The 23,618-nt window shown below is 37.8% G+C and overlaps 1 protein-coding gene across 1 annotated transcript in view; it reads right to left on the bottom strand.

Annotated features, from left to right (window-relative positions):
- LOC149556267 (uncharacterized) overlaps nt 1-21,422 on the bottom strand; it is a 117,540-nt gene extending 96,118 nt beyond the window's left edge. Inside the window, exons 1-2 of the mRNA XM_089830469.1 lie at nt 20,910-21,422; nt 19,611-19,767 (exon numbers count right to left, since the gene is read on the bottom strand). Coding sequence (XP_089686595.1) covers nt 19,611-19,767; nt 20,910-20,917 — 165 coding nt within the window. The 5' untranslated portion in view covers nt 20,918-21,422. The remainder of the gene's footprint in view (nt 1-19,610; nt 19,768-20,909) is intronic.
- Nucleotides 21,423-23,618: the final 2,196 nt, after the last annotated feature.

The raw sequence follows: 23,618 nt of genomic DNA, 5'->3' as shown, positions 1-23,618 counted from the left end.
TAACAGAAACAAAGAAATAATAGCAATTGGCTAGAATAAAATGTGGGCTTCTTATTATCACCACAAATGTGAAATTACAAAATTTGGAACTACAATATGCAAACCCACATGGATGCCTTCCTTACAATAATTTGCATATTTTTTAGGGTATAGAGCCACCCCCCAGTCAATAATTGAAAATGCCCCTTCCCTTCCCTTTTAGCCCCCTCCTTTAGCACCGCCCCTTCCCATTTAGCCCCCCTCTTTCAATATTTTTAGAGGTATAGAGGTATAGCCCCCAAGGCTTAACCCACCTTGTGTCGACGGCCCCCATGCCCCCCTTATATGATATTCTTTAGGGCCCCACCCCCAAAGCCTAGCCCACCTTGCTAGTGGCCTTATGCCACTCACAAGAGGGTACTCACAGGAGGGCATTATCATATAATGAACCAGTATGGATTTTTTTGAACTTGGGTCCCCATAAAGCAGTATGGCTAGGTTCACGAGGACTTAAATGCGAAACCCTTATGAGCCAATATGGAAAAGTCTCATGAATGAATTAGTTGTCATTTAACCCACCTATCCCTACCTCATGAGCCAGTAGCTTCATTTATAGATGAGCTGGTATCTTCATGAGCAGGAAGGGAAATCCCTTACCCTCACCTATCAATCATAGGCATAGAACAAAACCTTTATGTGTGTCGTAAAGGTGACTTTTTTTCAAAGGCACTGTCAACATCCTCATCCTTCTCATTCTTTTGACGGTGGGGTTCTTGAGGGCACTGTCGGCATCCTTGTTTAAGAAGGGTCAATAGATATTTTTGGGCAGGATAACCGGTTTTACGCTATCTGAAGGGTAAATCTTCCCACTCATACCATTTTGGGCAAGATAACCGATTTTAAACTATCCGAAGGGTAAATCTACCCACTCATACATTTTCATACCCCTCCCCTGGCAGCACACAACTCAACAAGTTGCAATGCCAATACGCCTTTAAGGCTAATTAGTACGCTATGGTGAGGCCACTGTTGGCATCCGATCCGGGTGTCAGCATCCTCATGGATATATGGTGGGCACTAATTCGAATAGTCCTTCCTCGCCCACCATACTATATACTACTTCACTCGCCCACCATACTATATACTACTTCAATTGTTCCGTCATATCGTCAGTTGTTTCCATCGGTAATGCCTCTGCAATCGTAGGGATAGGATAGTCGAGCCGGAACCGTCGATTTCTCTATCCTCTCGATATGGTGGGAATCAATGGAGAGCCTTGAAGCTAGAACCCACAACTATCTCTAATTGTAGTTAGTTCAGTGTCGTAAGTCAGAAAAGTTCATTTTCTCCCACTCCTCTCCCAAAATAGGTATTGATCCCCTCCCACATCAATACCGATTCCTTCTTTAAATAATAGGTACTATCGAACTGACCCCTCATGACTGAGATGTCTGACCCTAATTACCCAATAGAGCTTCTATGTGGGAAAGAGGAATCTTTGAAGAGTTTAGTAATAGAGGAAAAGAGCAATGCATGTCAGCTCGACCCTGCAATTGATATTGACTACTTCTATTTCAGAGTATTCTTCTTTCCTAAGCCAAAGAAGGGTTTGTTCCACATTTAGCAGGGTGGGTGGCTACGCTCGCTATAAAGTCAAGCTCTCGATCCCTCTGCATTCACCTCTTGGCTATCTTTCTGTATTCCAATTATTAAAAATTTGTTATCTCTGTCAATTCCATCCATGGCAGCTATCGCATCTTTCTTGAAGAAAGTCAGAGGTTTGTTTTCATTGAAACGAGGGCCACCACGCTTCTTTGTTCCCTCGCCTTCCCTCAAGGACGTACTCTTTTGAAAAACAAGAGAAGAGAGAGGGGTCGTCGGAGAAGAGCGCTCCACCCCCACAAACAAAGAGTGAAAGGGGGTATCCCACTACCTGCTCGTATTTCTCAAGTTCTCCTCGAGACCCTCTCTAAAAGTAATAAAACAATGATTTATCGAGTCCTAGGAGATCATCCAAGAGATCATAATCTACGATCTTGGCGATGAGTCCAGTAGGGAGGATCGTGTATGCATCATGATCTGGAACTCAAGTGGCCTTTGCGGCTCCTCCATAGGTCATAACCTAATTAGCATGTTCTCCGAATACACCCGGGGTAACATAGATTAAAAATTTTTTAATACTTGGGATTTAGCCTTCAAAAAAATGGGTGAAATGCCTAAGGTGTTACACTACACTGCCGCTATCTAGACCAACTCTGCTGAAAAATATATTAGATTATTTTAGACATAGACAGGTTGTAATTTTATGCATTATTGTGTGTTTGTAATTGTAGCTACAAAATATTGTACTTCTTTCTATTTTCTAATAAAAAGAAAACATAATATTTTGGTTAATTGATTCAATCGACTCAACTTTTTGATTGAGTATATTATGGATAATGCGCAAATCGAAGATTCTTTGAGTATATTCAAATTTATAGTCTACAATATGCAAATTACTCACAATATACTCAATCAAAAAGTCGAATCGATCAAATCAATTAACTAAAATATTATTTTTTAAATTAGAAAATAAGAAAGAAAAAGTACAATATTTTGTAGCTACAGCTACAAACACACAATAATGCATAAAATTATTACCTATCTATATCTAAAACAACCTACTATATATTTCAGCGGAGCTAATCTAGAGAGCGGTAGTGTAGTGTAACACTCTAGGCATTTCACCCATTTTTCTGAAGGCTAAATTCCAAGTGCTAAAAAAATTTCAATCCATATTACCCCGGATGCATTTGGAAAACATGCTAATCAGGTCATGACCTATGAAGGAGCCGCGAAGATCGCTCAAGTTCCAGACCGTGATGCATACGTGCACCTCCCCACTAGACTCGCCGTCAAGATCGTAAATTATGATCTCCTAGGTGGTCTCCCAAAATTCGATAAATCGTTGTTTTATTATCTTGAAGGAGGGCCACGACGAGAACTTGAGGAATACGAGCAGGTAGCGGAATACTCCCTTTCACTCTTTCTTTGTAGGGGTGGACGACCTCCTCTTCTCCAATGACCGCTCTCTCTTCTTTTGTTTTTCAAAAGAGTACGTCCTCGAGGGAAGGCAGAAAAATAGAGAAGTGCGGTGGCCCTCATCTCGACGAGAACAAACCTCCAACTATCTTTAAGAAAGATGTGATGACTGCCATAAATGGAATGGACAGGGATAGCAAATTTTTGATAATTGAGATACAAAAAGATAGCCGAGAGGTGAATGCAGATGAATCAAGAGCTTGACTTGATAGCGAGCATAGCCACCCACCCTGCTAAATGTGGAACAAACCCTTCTTTTGCTTGGGAAAGAAGAATACCCTAAAATAGAAGTAGTTAATATCAACTGCAGGGCCGGACTGGCATGCATCGCTCTTTTCTCTATTATTAAACTCTTCAGAAATTCCTCTTTCCCAGACATGAGCTCTATCGGATAATTAGGGTTAGACATCTCAGTCATGATGGGTCAATCTGACAGTACCTACTATTTAAAGAAAGAATCAATATTGGTGGTGGAAAGGGATCAGTACCTATTTCAAGAGAAAAGAGTGGAAGCAAAGGAACTTTTCTGACTTACGGCACTGAACTGACTACAATTAGAAATAGTTGTGGGTTCCAGCTTCAATGCTTTCAATTGATTCCCACCATATCGAGGGGATAGGAAAATTGACGGTTCCGGCTCAACTATCCTATCCGTACAATTGCAAAAACATCACTGATGGAAACAACTAGCGATATGACGGAACAATCGAAGTAGTATATGGTAGGAGAGGAAGGACTATTCAAATCAGTGCCCCCTATAGAATTAGTAGAAAATCAACCTTCCGTTCAATGTTCCATGAGGATGTCAACACCTAGATCGGATGCCAACAGTGACCTTACCATAGCATACTAATTAGCCTTAAAGACGTACTAGCACTGCAGCTTGCTGAGTTGTGTGCTGCTAAGAGAGGGGTATGAAAATGTATGGGTGGTTAGATTTACCCTTCAAATAACGTAAAACTGGTTATCTTGCCCAAAATGGTACAAAATTGGTATGGGTGGGTAGATTTACCCTTCGGATAGCATAAAACCGGTTATCCCGCCCAAAAATTTCTACTAGCCCTTCTTAAACGAGGATGCTGACAGTGCCCTCAAGAACTCCACCGTCAAAAAGATGAGGATGTCAACAGTGCCCTTGAAAAGGGGTTACCTTCACGACACATGAAGGTTTCGTTCCGAGCCTATGGTTGATAGGTGAGGGTAAGGGATTTCCCTTCCTACTCATGAAGATACCGACTCATCCATAAATGAAGCTACTGGTTCATGAGGTAGGGATAGGTGGATTAAATGGCAACCAGCTCATTCATGAGACTTCCATACCGGCTCATAAGGGTATCGCACCTAAATCCTCGCGAACCTAACCATACCGCTTTATAAAGACCCAAGTTTAAAAAGTCCTTACCGGCTCATGATATGGCAATACCCTTCCATAAGTGGCATAAGGTCGCCAACAAGGTGGGCTAAGCCTTGAGGGCAGGACCCTGAAGAATATCATGTAAAGGGCATGGGGGTCGCTGATACAAGGTGGGCTAAACCTTGGGAGTTATACCCTTATACCCCTAAAATATTGAAAGAGGGGGGCTAAAAGAGGAGAGGCGGTCATAAAGAAAGGGGCTAAAAGGGAAAGGGAATTTTCAATTATTGACTGGGAGGCGGGGCTATACCCTAAAGAATAGAAAAAATGGAGGGGCCCCTAATTACTGAACGTTGGTTGGTGTTTATTCTTAAAAAATATCAAAAGTGGCACATAGTTGCGAACTATCACCCAGAGTTGTCTTAAACAATGTACAACTAGCATTTCTTAAGTAGACATTTTACACCACCCAAGAAGTTTCTAAACATCAAACCCTAACCCTTGAGATCGACTAACTCTAAAATTACATGCAGAGTCGGCCCGATACACCTTTGACACTCATTTTGAAATTTTTGGTCAGCCCAACTTCAAAAGGCCATAACTTTCAAATCGTTGCTTTAATTGACTATTACTTTTTGTAATCCTTAGCTTTCAATCCTAACTTCGGAAGGTTTATTACTTTTTGTAATCCTTAGCTTCCAGTATAGAGAGCCCAACTCACGCAAGCTCCAATTGACCCCATTTCAAAACCCATTAACTTTCGAACCGTTGCTCTAATTGGCTATTATAGCCACTTTTCAGAATTCTTAGCTTCCGCTATAAAGGGCCCAACTCGCGCATACTCCAATCAACCCCATTTCAGAGCCCATTTAGAGCCTCTAAGATCTTCAACAATGAGCTTAAATTTTTTATACCAAAATTGCACACCAAAAATCTGCAATAAACCCATGAATACTCATGATATTGCACTGAGCCTCAACTAGTAGGTTGATATATCCAAGAGGAAAATCCACCTTTGAAATTAGGAAAATTTGAGCTTGTATGATTGACTTACTAGGTAACAAGCCTCTGGAAACAACTCTACACTAAGACAACCTTTATTCAATAAACAAAAAGGATATTTTTTTTTTAGGCGATGTAAAATTGCTTTTACACCTAGGATGCTCCTACATCACTCCTTGTTTCCTTCCTATGGAGGGATACTTGATTGTATATGCATGATGTGTGTCATAATGGGAGTATCATGATTATACTTTCCATTTATGCATATTATTTTTTCAGTTCTCTCTTTTTAGGGGAGAGTTTTTCTCATTTGGTTTTTTCCTCTTTTTGAGAGATTGCATGTTTTTACTTGTACATGAGTACCTAACATGATTTTGTTGTCTTGACTTATTATCTATCTATTGCATTATAATACTCCCTAAGTTGCACTTAAGAGGGGATGTTAGATTAAATGATTATTTTTTATTTCACTCGTCTATTAAATTTACTTAGAACTCATAAATTAAGAGGAACGGTTTATTTTGAATATTATTATTAGAAGAATATTGTTGAGTCATCTTTTTGACTTAACTACTTTTAAGATATGGTTCAATTTAATTTAGACACCACCCTTATAGATTGTAGGTGGATGACAGGTGGTTGATTCTATAAGTAAGGACTCTACTTCTTCCAAATTGAGACTCTTGTCTCAATCATGTGCAACTCTCATCCTAGCTCTTGCCTATATAAACAAGCTAGCACTTTGTATCTCATATCTTAGATATATATCAAATATATCATACAAAACACATTAGGAAATATTGATGTTATTATGCCTCTAAAAATTTTCATCAGAAATTGGTCTCATATTACTGTTATGTCATGTTAGAATTTGTGAAAACAAATATAAATCTAGAATCTATTCAAAGAGTTAGATTAAACAACAAGACATGAAATTGACATAATAATTATATGAGATCAATGTCTAATATAAATGCTCAAAGACATATTAGCATCAACATTTTCTAATGTATTATATGATATATTTGATATATATCTAAGATATGAAATACAAAGAGCTGGCCTATTTATATAAGTAAGAAATAGTAGAAGACTTTGATAAGATTGAAACAGGTGCCTCAACTTGGAGAAAGTAGAGTCCACCTACCATCCACCTACAATCTCGAAGGGTGGTTTCCAAATTGGAATTAACCAAATGTGACATTTTAGAAGTAGTTGGAGTCAAAAAGATGACTCAACATCTTCATAATAATAATATCCAAAATATATAATTTCTCCTAATTTATGAGTTCACCTAAGTAAACTTAATAGAAGAGTGAAATAGAAAATAACCATTTATTCTAACACCCCCACTCCATTAAGTGCAACTTAGGGAGTAATTTAATACAATATATAGTTTATGGGTCCCAACAACAAAGCCATTAAGTACCCATGTACAACTAAAAACATGCAATTTTTCAGAAAAAATGATAAAGAGGAAAAACCATATGAGGAAAACCCTCCCCCCAAAAAAATAATTGATAAAAACAAATAAAAACAAGATGGATGAATGAAAAGTATAATCAAGACCCGCTCATTATGTCATACATCATACATATAATATCAACAAGTATGAGAAGAAGAGAGACATAATAGACCTTCTTGAATGTAGAATGTTGACCTATGGTAGATGCTCTAGGTTCAACGTACAAACTATGCCATGGCTAAATAATAACATTCCTCCCTTTAGGAAGAAAGAAAATAAAAAGTGAATCAATGAAGCCTCCGCAATCTAAAGGAAGAGACCTCAGAAAGTATGGAATCACTAGAATGTGCTCAAGTTTACCCATGTCAAGGCTAAACGAAGATGTCACAACATGGCCAAGAAGTATGATCCAATTACTAGGGTTGTAAAGAACCATGTAGGGGATAACCTTTTTAGGATTTCACCTGAACTAATCAGAGAGGTTTTCAAGTTGAACCTCAATCATGTTGTTCATCAAAAAATTGACATGGAAGACCTCCAAGACAAATATGATGCACAAATGGTGTATTTAAGGGGAGGGCCATTACAGCAACATTTTGTTAAAATTTGATCATTGCCCTTAGCTACACAAAATACCCCCGAGCCCTTGTTGAAAAAATATTTTAACCATGGGTGAACCCACAATAATGGGTTCCACTTTAGTGGGACGAACACAAATGAAAAAAAATTCAAAATGAGAAATTGAGTTTACCATATGTTCGCGCGAACACACTTATTGTGTTCGCGCGAACTTTTTTTTAATCATGTTCGCGCGAACATAGGTTCACGCGAACATGGTAAACATGTTCGCTCGAACGCCATGTTCGCACGAACATGCAAAATCACAAAAATTTTAACCTTTTTTTCTTTTTTTCTTTTTTTTTCTCTTTTGACTGCCATAATTGTAGGAGAATGATCTCCTACTGTAAAATAAAAAATGTCAAAATGTGCTTCTCGGAGCAAGCTTTCCAACGACTATAATTTTATTACATAATTTAATCATTAAGACTTTCAAATATGAGTTTAACTCATTATAGGTTCATTACCGATTGAATATCAACCGACTTTGACACCTCGGGAAAATTAGTAAATTAGGTCAAAAAATTTTGAAAAATATGAAGGCACTGGCTTATTGAGATACCTTTCTATTCAAAAAAAAAAAATGGTTTATGATAAATTGACTTCAAATTATCTGTGTCAAACGGAACGTATGTCTGAATTACTGTTCATGTCTCTTCAAAACTTCATAAACTATACAATATTCAACAAAAATAAATCAAACCAAATGCAGACACTGGATATTGATGCTACAAATCCAACGCAGAAAGAATTACTTCATTATCATTTCTAGAAAAAAAGTTATGTGTGTCAAACGGACTGTCACTTTTTAAAATATTGAATTTTATTATGTACCACTTTTTGGAGGAGATAAAAAAAATTGACATAAATAAATTTTTTTTTTAGATTAAAAAATATGGTTACAAAGTAGGAACAAAGTACTCAAAATCACTAGTTTATGTCATCTTGAAATTATTTATAGTTTTGGAGATATAGTCACTTGAACGTGACGTTTGTTGCAAAAATATTGATTTCAGAGTCAAAATTGGTCAAAAAGTGGAACCCATTATTGTGGGATCACCCCCATGTAGGGGATAACTTTTTTAGGGTTTCACCTGAACTGATCAGAGAGGTTTTCAAGTTAAACCCCAAACATGTTGTTCATGAGAAAATTGACATGGAAGACCTCCAAAATAGATATGATGCACAAATGGTGTATTTAAGGGGAGGGTCATTACAGCAACATTTTGTTAAAATTGGATCATTGCCCTTAGTTACACAAAATACCCCGGAGCCCTTGTTGAAAAAATATTTTAACCCTAGGGCACAGGCCTTATATTTCTCTCTTTGCAAAATCATTGGTATGGATAACAAGATCATATCTCAAGCTCTATTGTTCTTATTATTGCTCAAACTCTTCAGTATGGAATGAGTTCAATTCTCGATTTTGCTACCTTCTTAGCTGAAGAAATTCATAATGGTTTGATCGGAATAGCATAGGCTAAAGTTAACAAGCCCTTCCGTTGGTATTCATTGTTGATGTATATTTGTTTATACAAAGGAGCTACCTTTTTCTCTAAAGGAGAGATGAAGTTGGAATTAGAACGAAATGGAGAAAGACTTCCTGTGCAATTATGGATTGCAGACATGACATGGGAGGTAACTAATGCAAGTTTTGTCAAGTTTGATAGATACTTTCCCTCCAGACTCAAAATGTAGTTGGTAGGGCATGGGAGGTAACTAATGCCAATTTTGTCAAGTTTGATAGATACTTTCCCTCCAGACTCAAAATGTTGTTGGTAGGGGATAAACCTAAAGATCATGCCAAAGGACTATTGGTAAGTCACAATTGGGGTGATATTATTTCATATGTTGTTTCCACTATTTTTAGAGTTTATGGTTTTTTGAGAAAGCCCCATGCGTTGCCATACCAAGTGCCCTTGAAGGTAGGGATTGTTGAGTTGTTATGGCAAATCGGATCAGTTGAGGAGAGAGATTTACTCGATAAATCCAAGGGTACTTTTTTCCAATGATTACTGTTATTCACAATTTTGTTTTTGTAAAAAAGTGATGGAGGAAATTGGAAAAATTCTTAGACAACTGTCAGATGGGAGGTAACTAATGCCAGTTTTGTCAAGTTTGATAGATACTTTCCCTCCAAACTCAAAATGTTGTTGGTAGGGGATAGCCCTAAGATACCACAGTCTCTATTACAACTAATTAGACCTAAAGATCATGCCAAAGGACTATTGGTAAGTCACAATTGAGGTGATATTATTTCATATGTTGTTTCCACTATTTTTAGAGTTTATGGTTTTTTGAGAAAGCCCCATGTGTTGCCATACCAAGTGCCCTTGAAGGTAGGGATTGTTGAGTTGTTATGGCAAAACGGATCAGTTGAGGAGAGAGATTAATGTTATTCACAATTTTGTTTTTGTAAAAAAGGGATGGAGAAAATTGGGAAAATTCTTAGACAACTGTCAGATGGGAGGTAACTAATGCCAGTTTTGTCAAGTTTGATAGATACTTTCCCTCCAAACTCAAAATGTTGTTGGTAGGGGATAGCCCTAAGATACCACAGTCTCTATTACAACTAATTAGACCTAAAGATCATGCCAAAGGACTATTGGTAAGTCACAATTGAGGTGATATTATTTCATATGTTGTTTCCACTATTTTTAGAGTTTATGGTTTTTTGAGAAAGCCCCATGTGTTGCCATACCAAGTGCCCTTGAAGGTAGGGATTGTTGAGTTGTTATGGCAAAACGGATCAGTTGAGGAGAGAGATTAATGTTATTCACAATTTTGTTTTTGTAAAAAAGGGATGGAGAAAATTGGGAAAATTCTTAGACAACTGTCAGATGGCCCAATCTCATGCCCGTTTTGTTGATTCAAAAGGATATTATGGTCTTCTCAGAGAAAGGAGTAAGGCTAAGGTTCAGATGCAAACTGTATATTTTCCTAAGGATATAATCAAAAATAGGTTCTCATTACAAGAGCAAGAGCATAGAAAAGAGAAATGGGTAGTTTATAGTTAAGTCTTGGATTTTATAAATTTTTTTGAGCCGAAATATGATCCCTTAGCAAATAAAAAATGTTGGGCAATGAAAATAGATATGCTAATGGAAAAGAGCTCATAGGAAATTTCAAGTGTTGAGCATACAAGTAGTCTCATTGTTTACAGAGCAGATGAGGTAGACAGTGAAAAAGTGTCTAAAATGACTAGAGAGATGATGGACTTTGGTGGTAGTTGCTAAAAAAGATAAAGGTAAATTCTTGGAACTCAATGCCAAGTTTGAAGAAATATTGAAAGCCTATGAAAGAGGGAACATGATAACATCAGATGGAGACTCGGGTAACCCAAATGGACAAGCAACTAGGAAAGAGAAAAGTGGAAGAGTCAAGTCGGCCCCAAATTACCTAAGTTGAACCATTCAAGTCAACTCCCTTGGTAGAGTTACCTGATACTCCACAAAGGCCAGAATTCTATACTGCTAAGGAATTTGAGGAAGAAAAGAATAAACTCTGGGCCTTACATGTTGAGCTGAATGATTTGTATGAAGATAAAATCAGGAAAACAATCTTACATCTAGTAGATAAGATTGATTGGCCAACATTTTATGAAATGATGAAAATCTTGGATATGTGGAATGAAATAAAGAGTGGTGAAGATGCTTTAAAGCCGATCATGAATAAATGGGGTGGTAGGGATAAAGATGTCACCCTTTTGTGTGTCTCAATTATTAGTCTATCATGTGAACAGATAGAAAAAACTTTTGATATAACTAATAATTTATCTGATTTTGATGAGAAGATGGTTGCATTTCAAAAAAGGATAATAATTTGTCTTTCTAAGTATCTAGGTGAGAAATTTGAACTCTTTCCCCATGCACTTAAAAAGGTAGATAAAAGAAAAGAAAAGGAAGAATGGGGCACATAATTAGATGATTTACTATGCTAAAGAATAAATGCAGTAATAAGTGAAAAAGGACATTTGCTATGGGCAATGACAAATGAGGAATTTGTTAAAGTGCAGTTATTTTATAATTCCAGCAGAGAAGAGTTTGTTGAAATCAATAAAATAGGAGATTTTGTGATCAAGAAACAACATGAGGTCTTGAGTTTTGATTGGCCTGATGACACGATTTTCAATAAATAGATGGAGGATTTTATGCATGCAAAGCAAATGAAAACAGAAGAAAATGATGTGGACCAGGATGAGAATCAAACAATTGATACATCAGCACAAACAGAAGAAGACAAAAAAGAACAACCAACTTTAGTGATAAAGCACAGTGGTCCCAACTGATGAGATGGCAACTAAGGAATCAAATATAACTATTGTTTTAATAGTACGTGATGATGTGAATGGAGAGCCTCAAGTTGAAGTAAGTCTAGAAAAGTCAAAGCCAAGTCCATCACAAACAAGTTCATTGGCTACGTCTTCCAAGGAACAACAACAGCAATAAAGCCAATCATTAACTTCTCATCAGCAAAGGGTGAAACAGAAGTGGTCCCCACAGAAGAATATTCATGATGTAAACCATTTTGTTCCGCCAAAATTTTTGTCTTAAGGATAGCTGTCAGTCTCTCTATGCCTGAAGCTTGTTGCATCTCACACTATTGAAGGGCTCCAATTTATTGTATAACTTTTAGTTTTGTTAGTCTATTTTGGTCTAGTTTTTTCTTGATATCAACTCTTTGATGTATTTTCTCTGCAAATTCTGAGAATACATTAATTGACCATGATCATGATGTCTTATTTTGAGTATTTCTAAGTATTATCCAATGTTATATAATTTTGAAAGAAGATTAATGCAAAGATAAACTGTCCCCATTACCTTTTCTCTCTAAATCTTGTCTCCATTTTAGTGGCTAGTTATTTTGAGATTGTGTGAGTAAAGCTTGTTCAATTTAATGCAACTAAGTTAAGTTGTATGTCAATTCATTATTGGTTTTGATTCAATGAATGGAGTAAATGCTTCAATGAATGTGACAAGATCTCCAGACATTAGGAAGGATTTATGTAAGAATGATTTGTAGAGAGAATCGATGATTTTATTGCTTGTAATGCAGTCAAAGCCAGGTCCATCACAAACAAGTTCATTGGCTACGTCTTCCGAGGAACAACAACAGCAATAAAGCCAATCATTAACTTCTCATCAGCAAAGAAATGCAGCAAAAGGTGAAACAGAAGTGGTCCCCACAGAAGAATATTTATGATGTAAACCATTTTGTTCCGCCAAAATTTTTGTCTTAAGGATAGCTGTCAGTCTCTCTATGCTTGAAGCTTGTTGCATCTCACACTATATAAGTGAGATTCCAGGGCTAGAGAAGAGCTCCAATTTATTGTATAACTTTTAGTTTTGTTGGTCTATTTTGGTCTACTTTTTTCTTGATATCAACTCTTTGATGTATTTTCTCTGCAAATTCTGAGAATACATTAATTGACCATGATCATGATGTCTTATTTTGAGTGTTTCTAAGTATTACCCAATGTTATATAATTTTGAAAGAAGATTAATGCAAAGATAAACTGTCCCCATTACCTTTTCTCTCTAAATCTTGTCTCCATTTTAGTGGCTGTTTATTTTGAGATTGTGTGAGTAAAGCTTGTTCGATTTAATGCAACTAAGATAAGTTGTATGTCAATTCATTATTGTTTTTGATTCAATGAATGGAGTAAATGCTTCAATGAATGTGACAAGATCTCCAGGCACTAGGAAGGATTTATGTAAGAATGATTTGTAGAGAGAATTGATGATTTTATTGCTTGTAATGCAATCAATTAGATCAAGAAATTGGATAGACTCTGAATCTCAATGGATGAGGCACTGATCCACTATTTCAGTAAGCATAAAATGTCAAGAAAACATCTAAAAATCAATATCAATTTTACTTTGAATGTTTGAAGAATGTCAAAGTTAGTCAGCACTTGTTTACATTCAACCTCTGAGTCTTAGTTAGCTACTATTTCCTAGAATTATCTGTAGATCTAAGAAGAATTGTGACCAATCTACTATAAGGGAAAAATATTGTTATAAAATGTCATGGAATGGATGAAATAAGAATGTTTTATCAGGTTGTGAATCTTTTATCCCTTGGGTGCACCCGCCTTGGTTTTGCAAAGCTAAAAGAGTAGAAAATCTTTCATGATTTTGTTAAAGTTGGGTCCAGATCTGAAGAACATATAGTTGTTTATAGGAAGTAGCTAGTCCTTAGGTTATTGTGATCTTCATCATCTTGGTATTAAGTATTTTGTTGCTTAATAGTGTAAAAACACCAACAAAATCCATGGTTAGTTAATGTAACTGAGAGTTAACTAGTTAAGTGTACTCAAAAATGTAGTTTCAAAGACAAATTTAGTATAAGGGCACACAAAATGCAATACCCGAGCAACACCGGACGGAGGTGCTAGACGAGGGCTCCCGTTTTAGATCGAGTTTTAAAATCACCAAGTAGACGCGGTGAGGGCTGGCAACCGCTGCCAAACCTTTTTCCGAAATTGCGCCAGCTGAGTGACAAGAAAACATGATCTAAAGGAGAGTCCAGGAATAGCACATCCAGGGTGTGGGCTTCATGCCCCTCTAATTGATTCAACGTCGGCGTCCACCGTTTCAAAATCCGACATATCCATCCGCCTTGACACCGGCGTTGAATCAATGAGAGGGGCACGAGAGAGGCTCGCGGCAACCACCTCTCCTATATAAGCTATTAGTGCGAGGCTCGCTCTGCATTAGAAATTAGCGAACACACCGACAACCGCCTTAAAAATCCAAATCCTTTAAAATTCCTACCAAACAGCCATTTCACGACCCAATTTTTTATGAGGTCGGCAGAGGAGCAAAAGATTGTCATCGGTTAGGAGATGTGAGTTCATGGAGCAAAGGGACTGAAATGGTCATCGAGCTCATCCGATCAACTGGATGAATTTCACCTTGAAGGGGCCCAATCCAAAAAGTTCCGGAGGTCATCTCCTGGAACTCTCGAGAACAAGGCCCATCTTACATGCAAACTCTGCTACTGCGCAAACATAGGTTGCAATTAAAGAGAAATTGCGAGGCCATCACAATGGCCCGAGGCCAATGCTCCGACTAAGTCAATTTTCTCTTGCAATCACCATGCCGCCGTTCACAGAGAGATCTCCCCATTCACTTGTGACGCGACGCACAATCCAAGTGCTAGACGCGAGCTCGCCCTTGAAAGAAAGACCACTTTCCAAGACATCCCCCATTCACTTGTGACGCGACGCACAACCCAAGTGCTAGACGCGAGCTCGCCCTTGAAAGAAAGACCACTTTCCAAGACATCCCCCGATGACACATTGGAACGACAACCGCTGTCGAACCATTCCCAATGTTGTGCCGATCGAGTTGGCACAGAGGCGACCTTAGGGAGCTCCCGCGTAGCAATCGGGATGTGCTTTCATACCCATCTCTCACAAGAACCAATCTTAGCTGTGAACAAATTTCGCCGCAATGACACCATTGGAACGACGACCGCTGTCGAACAACTCCCGAATTTGTGCCGATGGAGTGAGAAAGAATAGCAACTTTGGGGAGCCGCGCATCGCAAACGGGCTGCTACTTCATTCCGCTCTTATATATATAGATCCGATGTTGTCGTTGATTTCGTTTGGAATCCGAGGCTGCATTCGTCCTTGCTCACACAAGCAATGGCTCTTCTCATCGAATGGCCACGGGGAGCTTCCGATCACAAAGGCTCCCTTGTCACTCGTGACGCGCAGCCCAACTGCTTTCCGAAATTGCGCCAGCTGAGTGACAAGAAAACATGATCTAAAGGAGAGTCGAGGAATAGCACCTCGAGGGTGGGCTTCATGCCCCTCCAATTGATTCAACGTCGGCGTCCACCGTTTCAAAATCCGACATTTCCATCCGCCTTGACACCGCCGTTGAATCAATGAGAGGGGCACGGGAGAGGTTCGCGGCAACAACCTCTCCTATATAAGCTATTAGTGCGAGGCTCGCTCTGCATTAGAAATTAGCGAACACACCGACATCCGCCATAAAAATCCAAATCGTTGAAAATTCTGACCAAACAGCCATCCACGACCCAATTTATTATGAGGTCGTCTAAGGAGCAAAAGATTGTCATCGGTTAGGAGATGTGAATTCATGGAGCCAAGGGACTGAAATGGTCATCGAGCTCATCCGATCAACTGGATGAATTTCACCTTGAAGGGGCCCAATCTAAAAGTTCCGGAGGTCATCTCCTGGAACTCTCAAGAACAAGGACCGTCTTACTTGCAAACTCTGCTACTGCGCAAACATAGGTTGCAATTAAAGAGAAATTGCCAGGCCATCACAGTGGCCCGAGGCCAATGCTCCGACTAAGTCAATTTTCTCTTGCAATCACCATGCCGCCGTTCACAGAGAGATCTCCCCATTCACTTGCGACGCGACGCACAATCCAAGTGATAGATGCGAGCTCGCCCTTGAAAGGCCACTTTCCAAGACATCCCCCGATGACACATTGGAACGACAACCGTTGTCGAACCATTCCCAATGTTGTGCCGATCGAGTTGGCACAGAGGCGACCTTAGGGAGCTCCCGCGTAGCAATCGGGATGTGCTTTCGTACCCATCTCTCACAAAAACCAATCTTAGCTGTGAACAAATTTAGAATCCAAGGCTCGTATCCATCGATATCGTCGGCACTGGGTCTATATATTCAAAGGCCACGGAGAGGTTCCGATAAGAGAAGCTCCCCTGCTCGCTTGCACAAACATCCCAAATGCTAGACACAAGCTCCCGCCCTTAGCATTGCTCTCCAGATCGCCGCAATGACACATTGGAACGACAACCGCTGTCGAACAACTCCCGAATTTTTGCCGATGGAGTGAGAAAGACGAGCAACTTTGGGGAGCCGCGCATAGCAAACGGGCTGCTGCTTCATTCCGCTCTTATATATAGATCCGATGTCGTTGATTTCGTTTGGAATCCGAGGCTGCATTCGTCCTTGCTCACACAAGCAATGGCTCTTCTCATCGAATGGTCACGGGGAGCTTCCGATTACAAAGGCTCCCTTGTCACCCGTGATGCGCAGCCCAACTGCTAGACGACGGCTCGCCCTTCAGATCGCTGCCCAGGCAACCAAAATATGTCATGCAAGCAAAAATTGTGTGCAACTTCACTGGTTCAACCAATATAAGATCAACTCAAAAGGGGTGGCCCTATCACTTCACAGTCAAAAAAAAAAAAAAAAAAAAAGAAACAAAAGCAATGAAGCATGGGAGTTTCACAAATAATCATAGGTTCAAATAAGACAAAGGAGGTACTATGGGCCAACTTAACACTTCAACCAAGTTTGGATTACCTAAGAGAGACTTAGTCATACTGTGTAGGTCATGTGTTGGTCCATCAAGTCATTATTAGACTTGCCATGTATGCCTATTCATTTTAGGTGCTTACAGTTCCAGAACCAAAGAATCTGTATTTGGGAGTAGTCATTTGACCGCTACAGTAGTGGCAAACGCGTTGTCATCAGAAAGAGAAGAAAGCCAAGGTCAGATCTAGGACATGGCCAATCAAAACCTAGATCAGAACCAAGACTGAAAGGATTGGACACTTATGTAATTGCTAGATGCACAAGACTCGACACCAACCTAATCCACACAAAGTCTCTTCTGTTTGCCAAACTAAGTATTTATTTCTCAGCTAGAAAGCAAAAAATAGGACAGTTCTAAAGGGGCATCGTGATTTTAACTTAATTCAGAAAGTAACTTGATTCACTATCCTTCTAGTTGTACAAGAACAATAGACAACAATTATTCCCCAGACCCAACTCCCGACTCTCTCTTCATCCAAAGTTGAAAAACAAATTCGACGATCTAGGATTTTAACTCTTTACTTTGAATCTTGTTTATGCTTTCTAATCTAATTGACAAGAGACTTTTTCAATTTTTTAAAGCTATCCCTTCAAGCATACTTGGGTTGCGGCACCATTAATTTTATTATGTTTTAGAATTATGGCAACCTCCAATGTCTTTAAAGCATAATGAAAGGATATAACAAAATTAATTCAATACGAGATAGTTTATATAGAGAAAGCAGAAATTTCAAGCACTGCAAGATAGCTATTTGAACCCAGTCTGCAAGCTACCACACTCTGGAATTCATACAAAATTCACACAAGTTCCTGGGATCAATCATCAGAGAGAATTTGAGGAATTTACAACTATTCAAGGTCACAACATGCAACTGGAGGTATCTGCTGTATTTAAAACCTTCGGGGGAATATGTCGATGTCAATACACTCATGAGAGATGTGGAAATTTGAGGCAAGAGCATCTGCACAGCTGTCAAGTTGAGCAAAGTTAGGAATTTGTTTTCTTTTGTTATGAGCAAATGTAGTTGTTTTCTTTTATTTTGGAAATTTTGTTATCACTGCCTGTTAGGCAGTTCCAGCTTTTTGGTTTCCTTTTTTTTAACTGCCTAGCATGCAGTTTTGGTTTTAATTAAGAGCATGCTATTTGGAAGGGGAGAAACTGAACTGCCAGAGACAAAGAGAAAGTACCAAGCCTAGGAAAACCACTAATAGTAGAAAAAAGACAGCAATAATTTCAGTGTTGTCTACTTCTTTTTTCTAGAGAAAAATGAGTGAAATAACAATTTTCTAAATTCTTTGTTTGGCGTGTGATTCGAATAGAAGATATTTTTAAATATAATTAAGTGGCAGGTTACATATTGGAAGGCGCAACTATTGTTTTTATATTTTTTTGAACTTTAAAAATTGCATGAGAAGCCTATCATTGTCCATTGAAGGCAGAGACAACAAAAGAGCTCGAGAGGGAGAGGGAGGGGGAGTTTTCCAGAGGAAGGGGACAACTTGTTAGAAAGATAAAACAGCAGATTCAAAAACAGAGAAACTAATCTTGGAGATTGTTATTCATCATTGGTAATACTTATTACAAATATATAGACTCATATCACTTCACCAAGATCTTATAATTATGCTAATACATGTGACAACAAACTAGATGTGACTAACAACAAGCTCGAGCTTATTGACAGATAACTCAAACACGTCTACAATCTAATTTGATTCCTTTTCTAACTCTCTAAGGGTCCGTTTCATTCCTGGAAAATGAGAGGAATTGGCTTTTTCAAAATCCAAATTTGAAATTTTTTTTGTTTGTTTCAAAATTGGAAAAATGGAATTAGGAATTGAAAATCAAAACCTAGTTTTGTTTTTGAAGGAGTGTAAAAACAATAGATTGAACTACTTTTTGAAATTTTCCTTCAACTCCAAGCTTAAGCATAAAAATGTGCCTTCACATACATCTTCTGAGTGAAACAAACGGTTCAAGTAAAATCCCCAAAATCGGAATGAAGATTTGCAAAACCTTGATTTGGTTAAACCAAGGTTTGTAGAAATCCCGGCTTTTTAAATTCCACGAACCAAACAGACCCTAAATGTTGAAATATTAAATTCCAACAAAACTTTGTTGGTAGAGGACAGAAATCAATGATGGAGACACAAGTAGTTTGCAGGCCCAGAACTTTAATGCAAGAGGAAGAGGAGGTTATGCATCAAGAGGAACATAATTCATGGGAAAATGTTTCCAGCACAGAGAAGCCCTCTCGATGAGGGGTGGTTTCCAGCAAAGGAGACAAATGAACCATTGGAAAGAAAGAACCTCTTCAGGACAATTAGCAAATGTGGAGATAAATATTGTAAGTTAATCATTGATGGTGGTTAATTGGAGAGTAGTCTGGACGAAAAACTAATAATAATTATGATATTGCTATCAGGATTTAACTCTGTAGTTTTTTGGATCAGACTCATCGACTATGTATCATGAGTAGTGATTCACACATGAATCCATCTCTCGTGAGAATAAATGGAACACTTAGCACTCATTGGATCTAGGTGATGCTCACAAAGGTCAAGCACCAGGACTTCCCAAAAGGTCACCCATCCCAGTACTAATGCAGCTGGAGCACACTTAACTATGGAGTTTCCTCTATAGTAAAACCCACTCTGCTCACAACCACATTTGCAAGCAGAATGGGCTAATATAATTGTTGATTCAATAATTTTCAGAACATTATTTTTCATAACATTTAGAGAAGTTGAGAACACACTACTGTATATAGAGTTGAGAACATACCTGAAATATACAACTAAGTACAGAATTAATGCTCATTATCCTTGACAGATTCTTATGGATTTTGAAGCCATCATGATGTGATTCAATATGATATGTCATCCTACAGATATCTTCACTATTCCTCAAGCTTCTCTTAGGCCATTGAGTTGTATATGACCTGATGGAGAAGATGATTATTAATGGCAGTGCACTACTTACAAAACTCACAATTCCTTTTGAAGATTGACAAGAATAACTTTACAAAATTGAATAGACATAAATGCTGAAAGACAAAATAAGTTTTTCAGATCTTCCCAAATTACTAGAAGTTGCCAAAATGCTAAAGGAGGAAAAAGACATTAACTACATGCCGTAAAAGGATAAGCTGGCAACAGTGAACACATCAGTGGTATAGAATACATGTAGTAAAGTATGACATGCCATTTTCTAATCTGGTTTAGATAAAATTCTGTACTATTCAAGGATTCCCTAATGTCGTATTCATTTATGTACTTTGATAGTCCTAATGCTGGATTACAACTAACAATCACTGAAAGGGAATATTCTACTGATCTTTAATCATCTAAGATAATGAGTAGATTGTGGGCAATCTATATCAGAAACAAAGATTGGCTGCCCTGAAAAACAATGAATGTAAATAATATATGAAAAGGAAATTATTATCCCTGGATCAACACAAGCACCCCACCCCACCCCAAACTCTCCTCCCAATGTCAACATATTAAGTAGAGAGTGTAGCTTGATCAGGAAGAACTTACAGTTGTTACATCCTAATTCAACTTCAGTGGAAACAAAACCACTAGCAGCAGTTGACAATGAACCAATTACAACGGTCGGCTGTTAAGATGAGGCAGCTTGAGTTAGACAGGCATTGCAGGGAGGGAGGAACAACCAATTTCATATCTTTCTTAATTAATAAGATTGCTGCCACTCTATGTGAGATGGCTTGCACTAGGCAGGCATAGCAGGGAACAAGGAACATAACAAACAGTTCCACACCTCCCTTGATGGGTATTAGTAATGAGAGTAATGATTTGGGAGCTTCTGGATTAATGCCCCATCTCATCAGATTGGACTTTCATACTATCAAGCTGGTTGTTGAGAACCCACTTGAGCTATTGGGGAGAGAAGCAAATAAAAATAATTTTCGAATCTATCTTGACTAATTTTAGATGAGGGCAAAACAAAAATCCAGGGGATTTACTTCAAGAAATAAGCCATAACAAATTCTATATAAATTTTAGTCATATCAAGAGATAGAAATGATAGGATAGAGTCATCTAATGAGGGAATGCATACCTGGTCATCCCACGGACCACGAATCAATGTTAATTCGAAGGACATGTGCCCACTTTCCCATCTGCCCTTCCAAATGCGATCCTCACTGCCTCCAAGCAATGAAATGTAAAGAGTTAGCAAAACGGATAACATTTCTCCTGCTGCTTCCATGTATCACTGTCACATTATGATTCCCCAAACAGCTAGATATGAACAGAGACAGCAGAACAGAAAAAACAAACACCGCACCCAGCATGAGCTTCAATCCGTCAACCGTTTCATAATCCCCATAACAAGGGGCTTCTCTAGGGCTAACGCACGCCTGGTGAAGGAGGGAGTTTGCAGAAAACATAGAGCCTTTACCTTATTATCTGAGAGGCCCTAGAGTTATTTTAAGACATTGGCCCTGAACTTATATGAAAGTAACGGTTACTTCGCTGTTTTTTTTCCAACGGTCATGGTGAATCTGATCACCGATTAGAACCGTTGGAAACCCATCTGTTTTTCAGAATTTATTTCCAAATAAATTTTCAAATAAGTATAGCCGCAGAAAAAAGCATTGAACACATTTTATTTCTCAAATATATTTTTTCCCAAATCATAAATTCAAATTCAAATTTCAAATGTAAAAGAACAAATTAAATTAAATATGGAGAAATTTTGTCCACTCAACTGAACCTTGTACCTCGGTGAATCTGATCACCGATTAGAGCTGTTGGAAACCATCTGTTTTTCAGAATTTATTTCCAAATAAATTTTCAAATAAGTATACCTGCAGAAAAAAGCATCGAACACATTTTATTTCTCAAAATTATTTTTTTCCAAATCATAAATTCAAATTCAAATTTCAAATGTAAAAGAACAAATTAAATAAAACACTCATTCTTTATGATGTCTTCGAGCCTTGCACTCAGCAAAACTTGCCTCATCTCTTATGATGTCTTCAAGCCTTGCACTCAACAAGACTTGATCACCAAGGGCCTATAGACATTTACAATATAATTTGAATAAGTCGATGTAGAACATTAAAGCAAGAGCCTACAACACATTGTTTACTAGGTTGCTTAGTGCATGTATAATTAGAATAATTGTGGATAAGAAGCATTTATCTTTGAGATTTTCTCATCATTTTGATCACTTGATGAATCTTGATAGGGTTGATTGATACCCTTAATTTCAAAAAATTATAACCCCTCTTTTATCATCAAGCCTACAACACAACAACAAATTTTGAACCACTTATCTAAGAGGTCTTGGGTTTGAGTCTACTACTCATTAAAAAAAGTCTAGGTAGACCATTAATTGAAAACTAACTCTTTCAAGAGTTGGAATTTGATTTTAATATAAATAATTTTGAAAGTTAATTTATATTCTTAAGTGGTTGAATCCTTATCTTAATGAACTTTTTATTGAATGTTAGTTGCTAATGATTACTATTAATAAAAAATAGAAATTTTATTTAGGAAACATTGCTTTTAACATTCTTGTTCTCTATTTCAATATATTGAATATAAACATTAGTTTCACAAAGCAAATAAACTATCCTATTTGGTTATCGAAAGATATTTTATGAATTTGAAAGTATATAATTGGAGGATTAAAATGATATCACTCTTTTCATGGTGGCACTATATGAGTTAGATAAAAATTTGGACAAGGTGAATGTCTATCCATTTCGTCATCTACTTAGTGTTGACATCTCATATTTTTTATTATTCTCAAACTAATTACTTTTAGCCAATAGAATTTCAGAATTAATCTATCAGAGCCCGAGTTTCTACATTGGGAGCTCTGCGTATATTGGAATGCCACTAGTGTTAACTAGTTGAAGTGAAACTTAAACTTAAACTCCTAGTTGTATATTTTCGAACTTGAACACTTAGTTTTCAAACTAAAATTATACGTAAACCTAAACATAAGAAAACTAAAAATTGAAACTTATTCTGTTTTCAAAACCATGTGTCTTTTATATATATGCTTACAGTAGTGTGCTTTATGGTTGTTTTAGTATCTTGTATCTCGGATATTATTGTAGGATGATATCTCGAACGAGATCTTCTATTAGAGGTTGTAGCCTTGGCCGTGGTAGAGGTTGTGGACGAGGCAGAGCTATCAGTGCACATGAGTCTATCCACGAAGGCCCCATTTAGGAAGAGAATAGGGAAGAGCATACCAGTGAACATCAGGAAGAGAGCCATAGAGAGCAACATGTCAACTCTAAGGAGATTAATCTAAGACAAATGATGTAGACCATCATTCATGATTAGGATAGAGCACATTAGGCAAGACATGAGCATAGACCCAAGTCTAGGAGCCCTCGGAGGGGTCATCATAGATCCATAATATCTACTCAGATGAAGGACCTTCAGAGATCCAAGATCAAGCCCTTCAATGGGCATGGTTCAGAATATGTAGCCAAGTAGTGGCTTATTGCTCTTGACAAGGTTTTCGCAGTGCAGGACTTTGACAATAATGTCAAAGCAAGGTTTGCTATTACCAACTTGGCAAACTTTGGAGCCACTTGGTGGACTATCGAGGAAAAGAAATTGGGCATAGACATGAACAATGTTACATGGGAGATATTCTTGGAGAACTTTCGTGAACTATTCCTACTAGAAGAATGGAAGTAGCATAGGGAAGATGAGTTCCATAACTTGAGACAATACACTATGACCATTGTAGAGTATGAGCACAAGTTCTATGAGCTCATGCCCTTTTCAGGATTTAGTG

Source organism: Cupressus sempervirens, chromosome 5, assembly GCF_028749045.1.
Source record: "Cupressus sempervirens isolate cs-2001-9-10 chromosome 5, ASM2874904v1, whole genome shotgun sequence".
Taxonomy (NCBI): Eukaryota; Viridiplantae; Streptophyta; class Pinopsida; order Cupressales; family Cupressaceae; genus Cupressus; species Cupressus sempervirens.
Note: the sequence above shows the minus strand (reverse complement) of the source record. Positions and strands in the feature narration are given on the sequence as shown.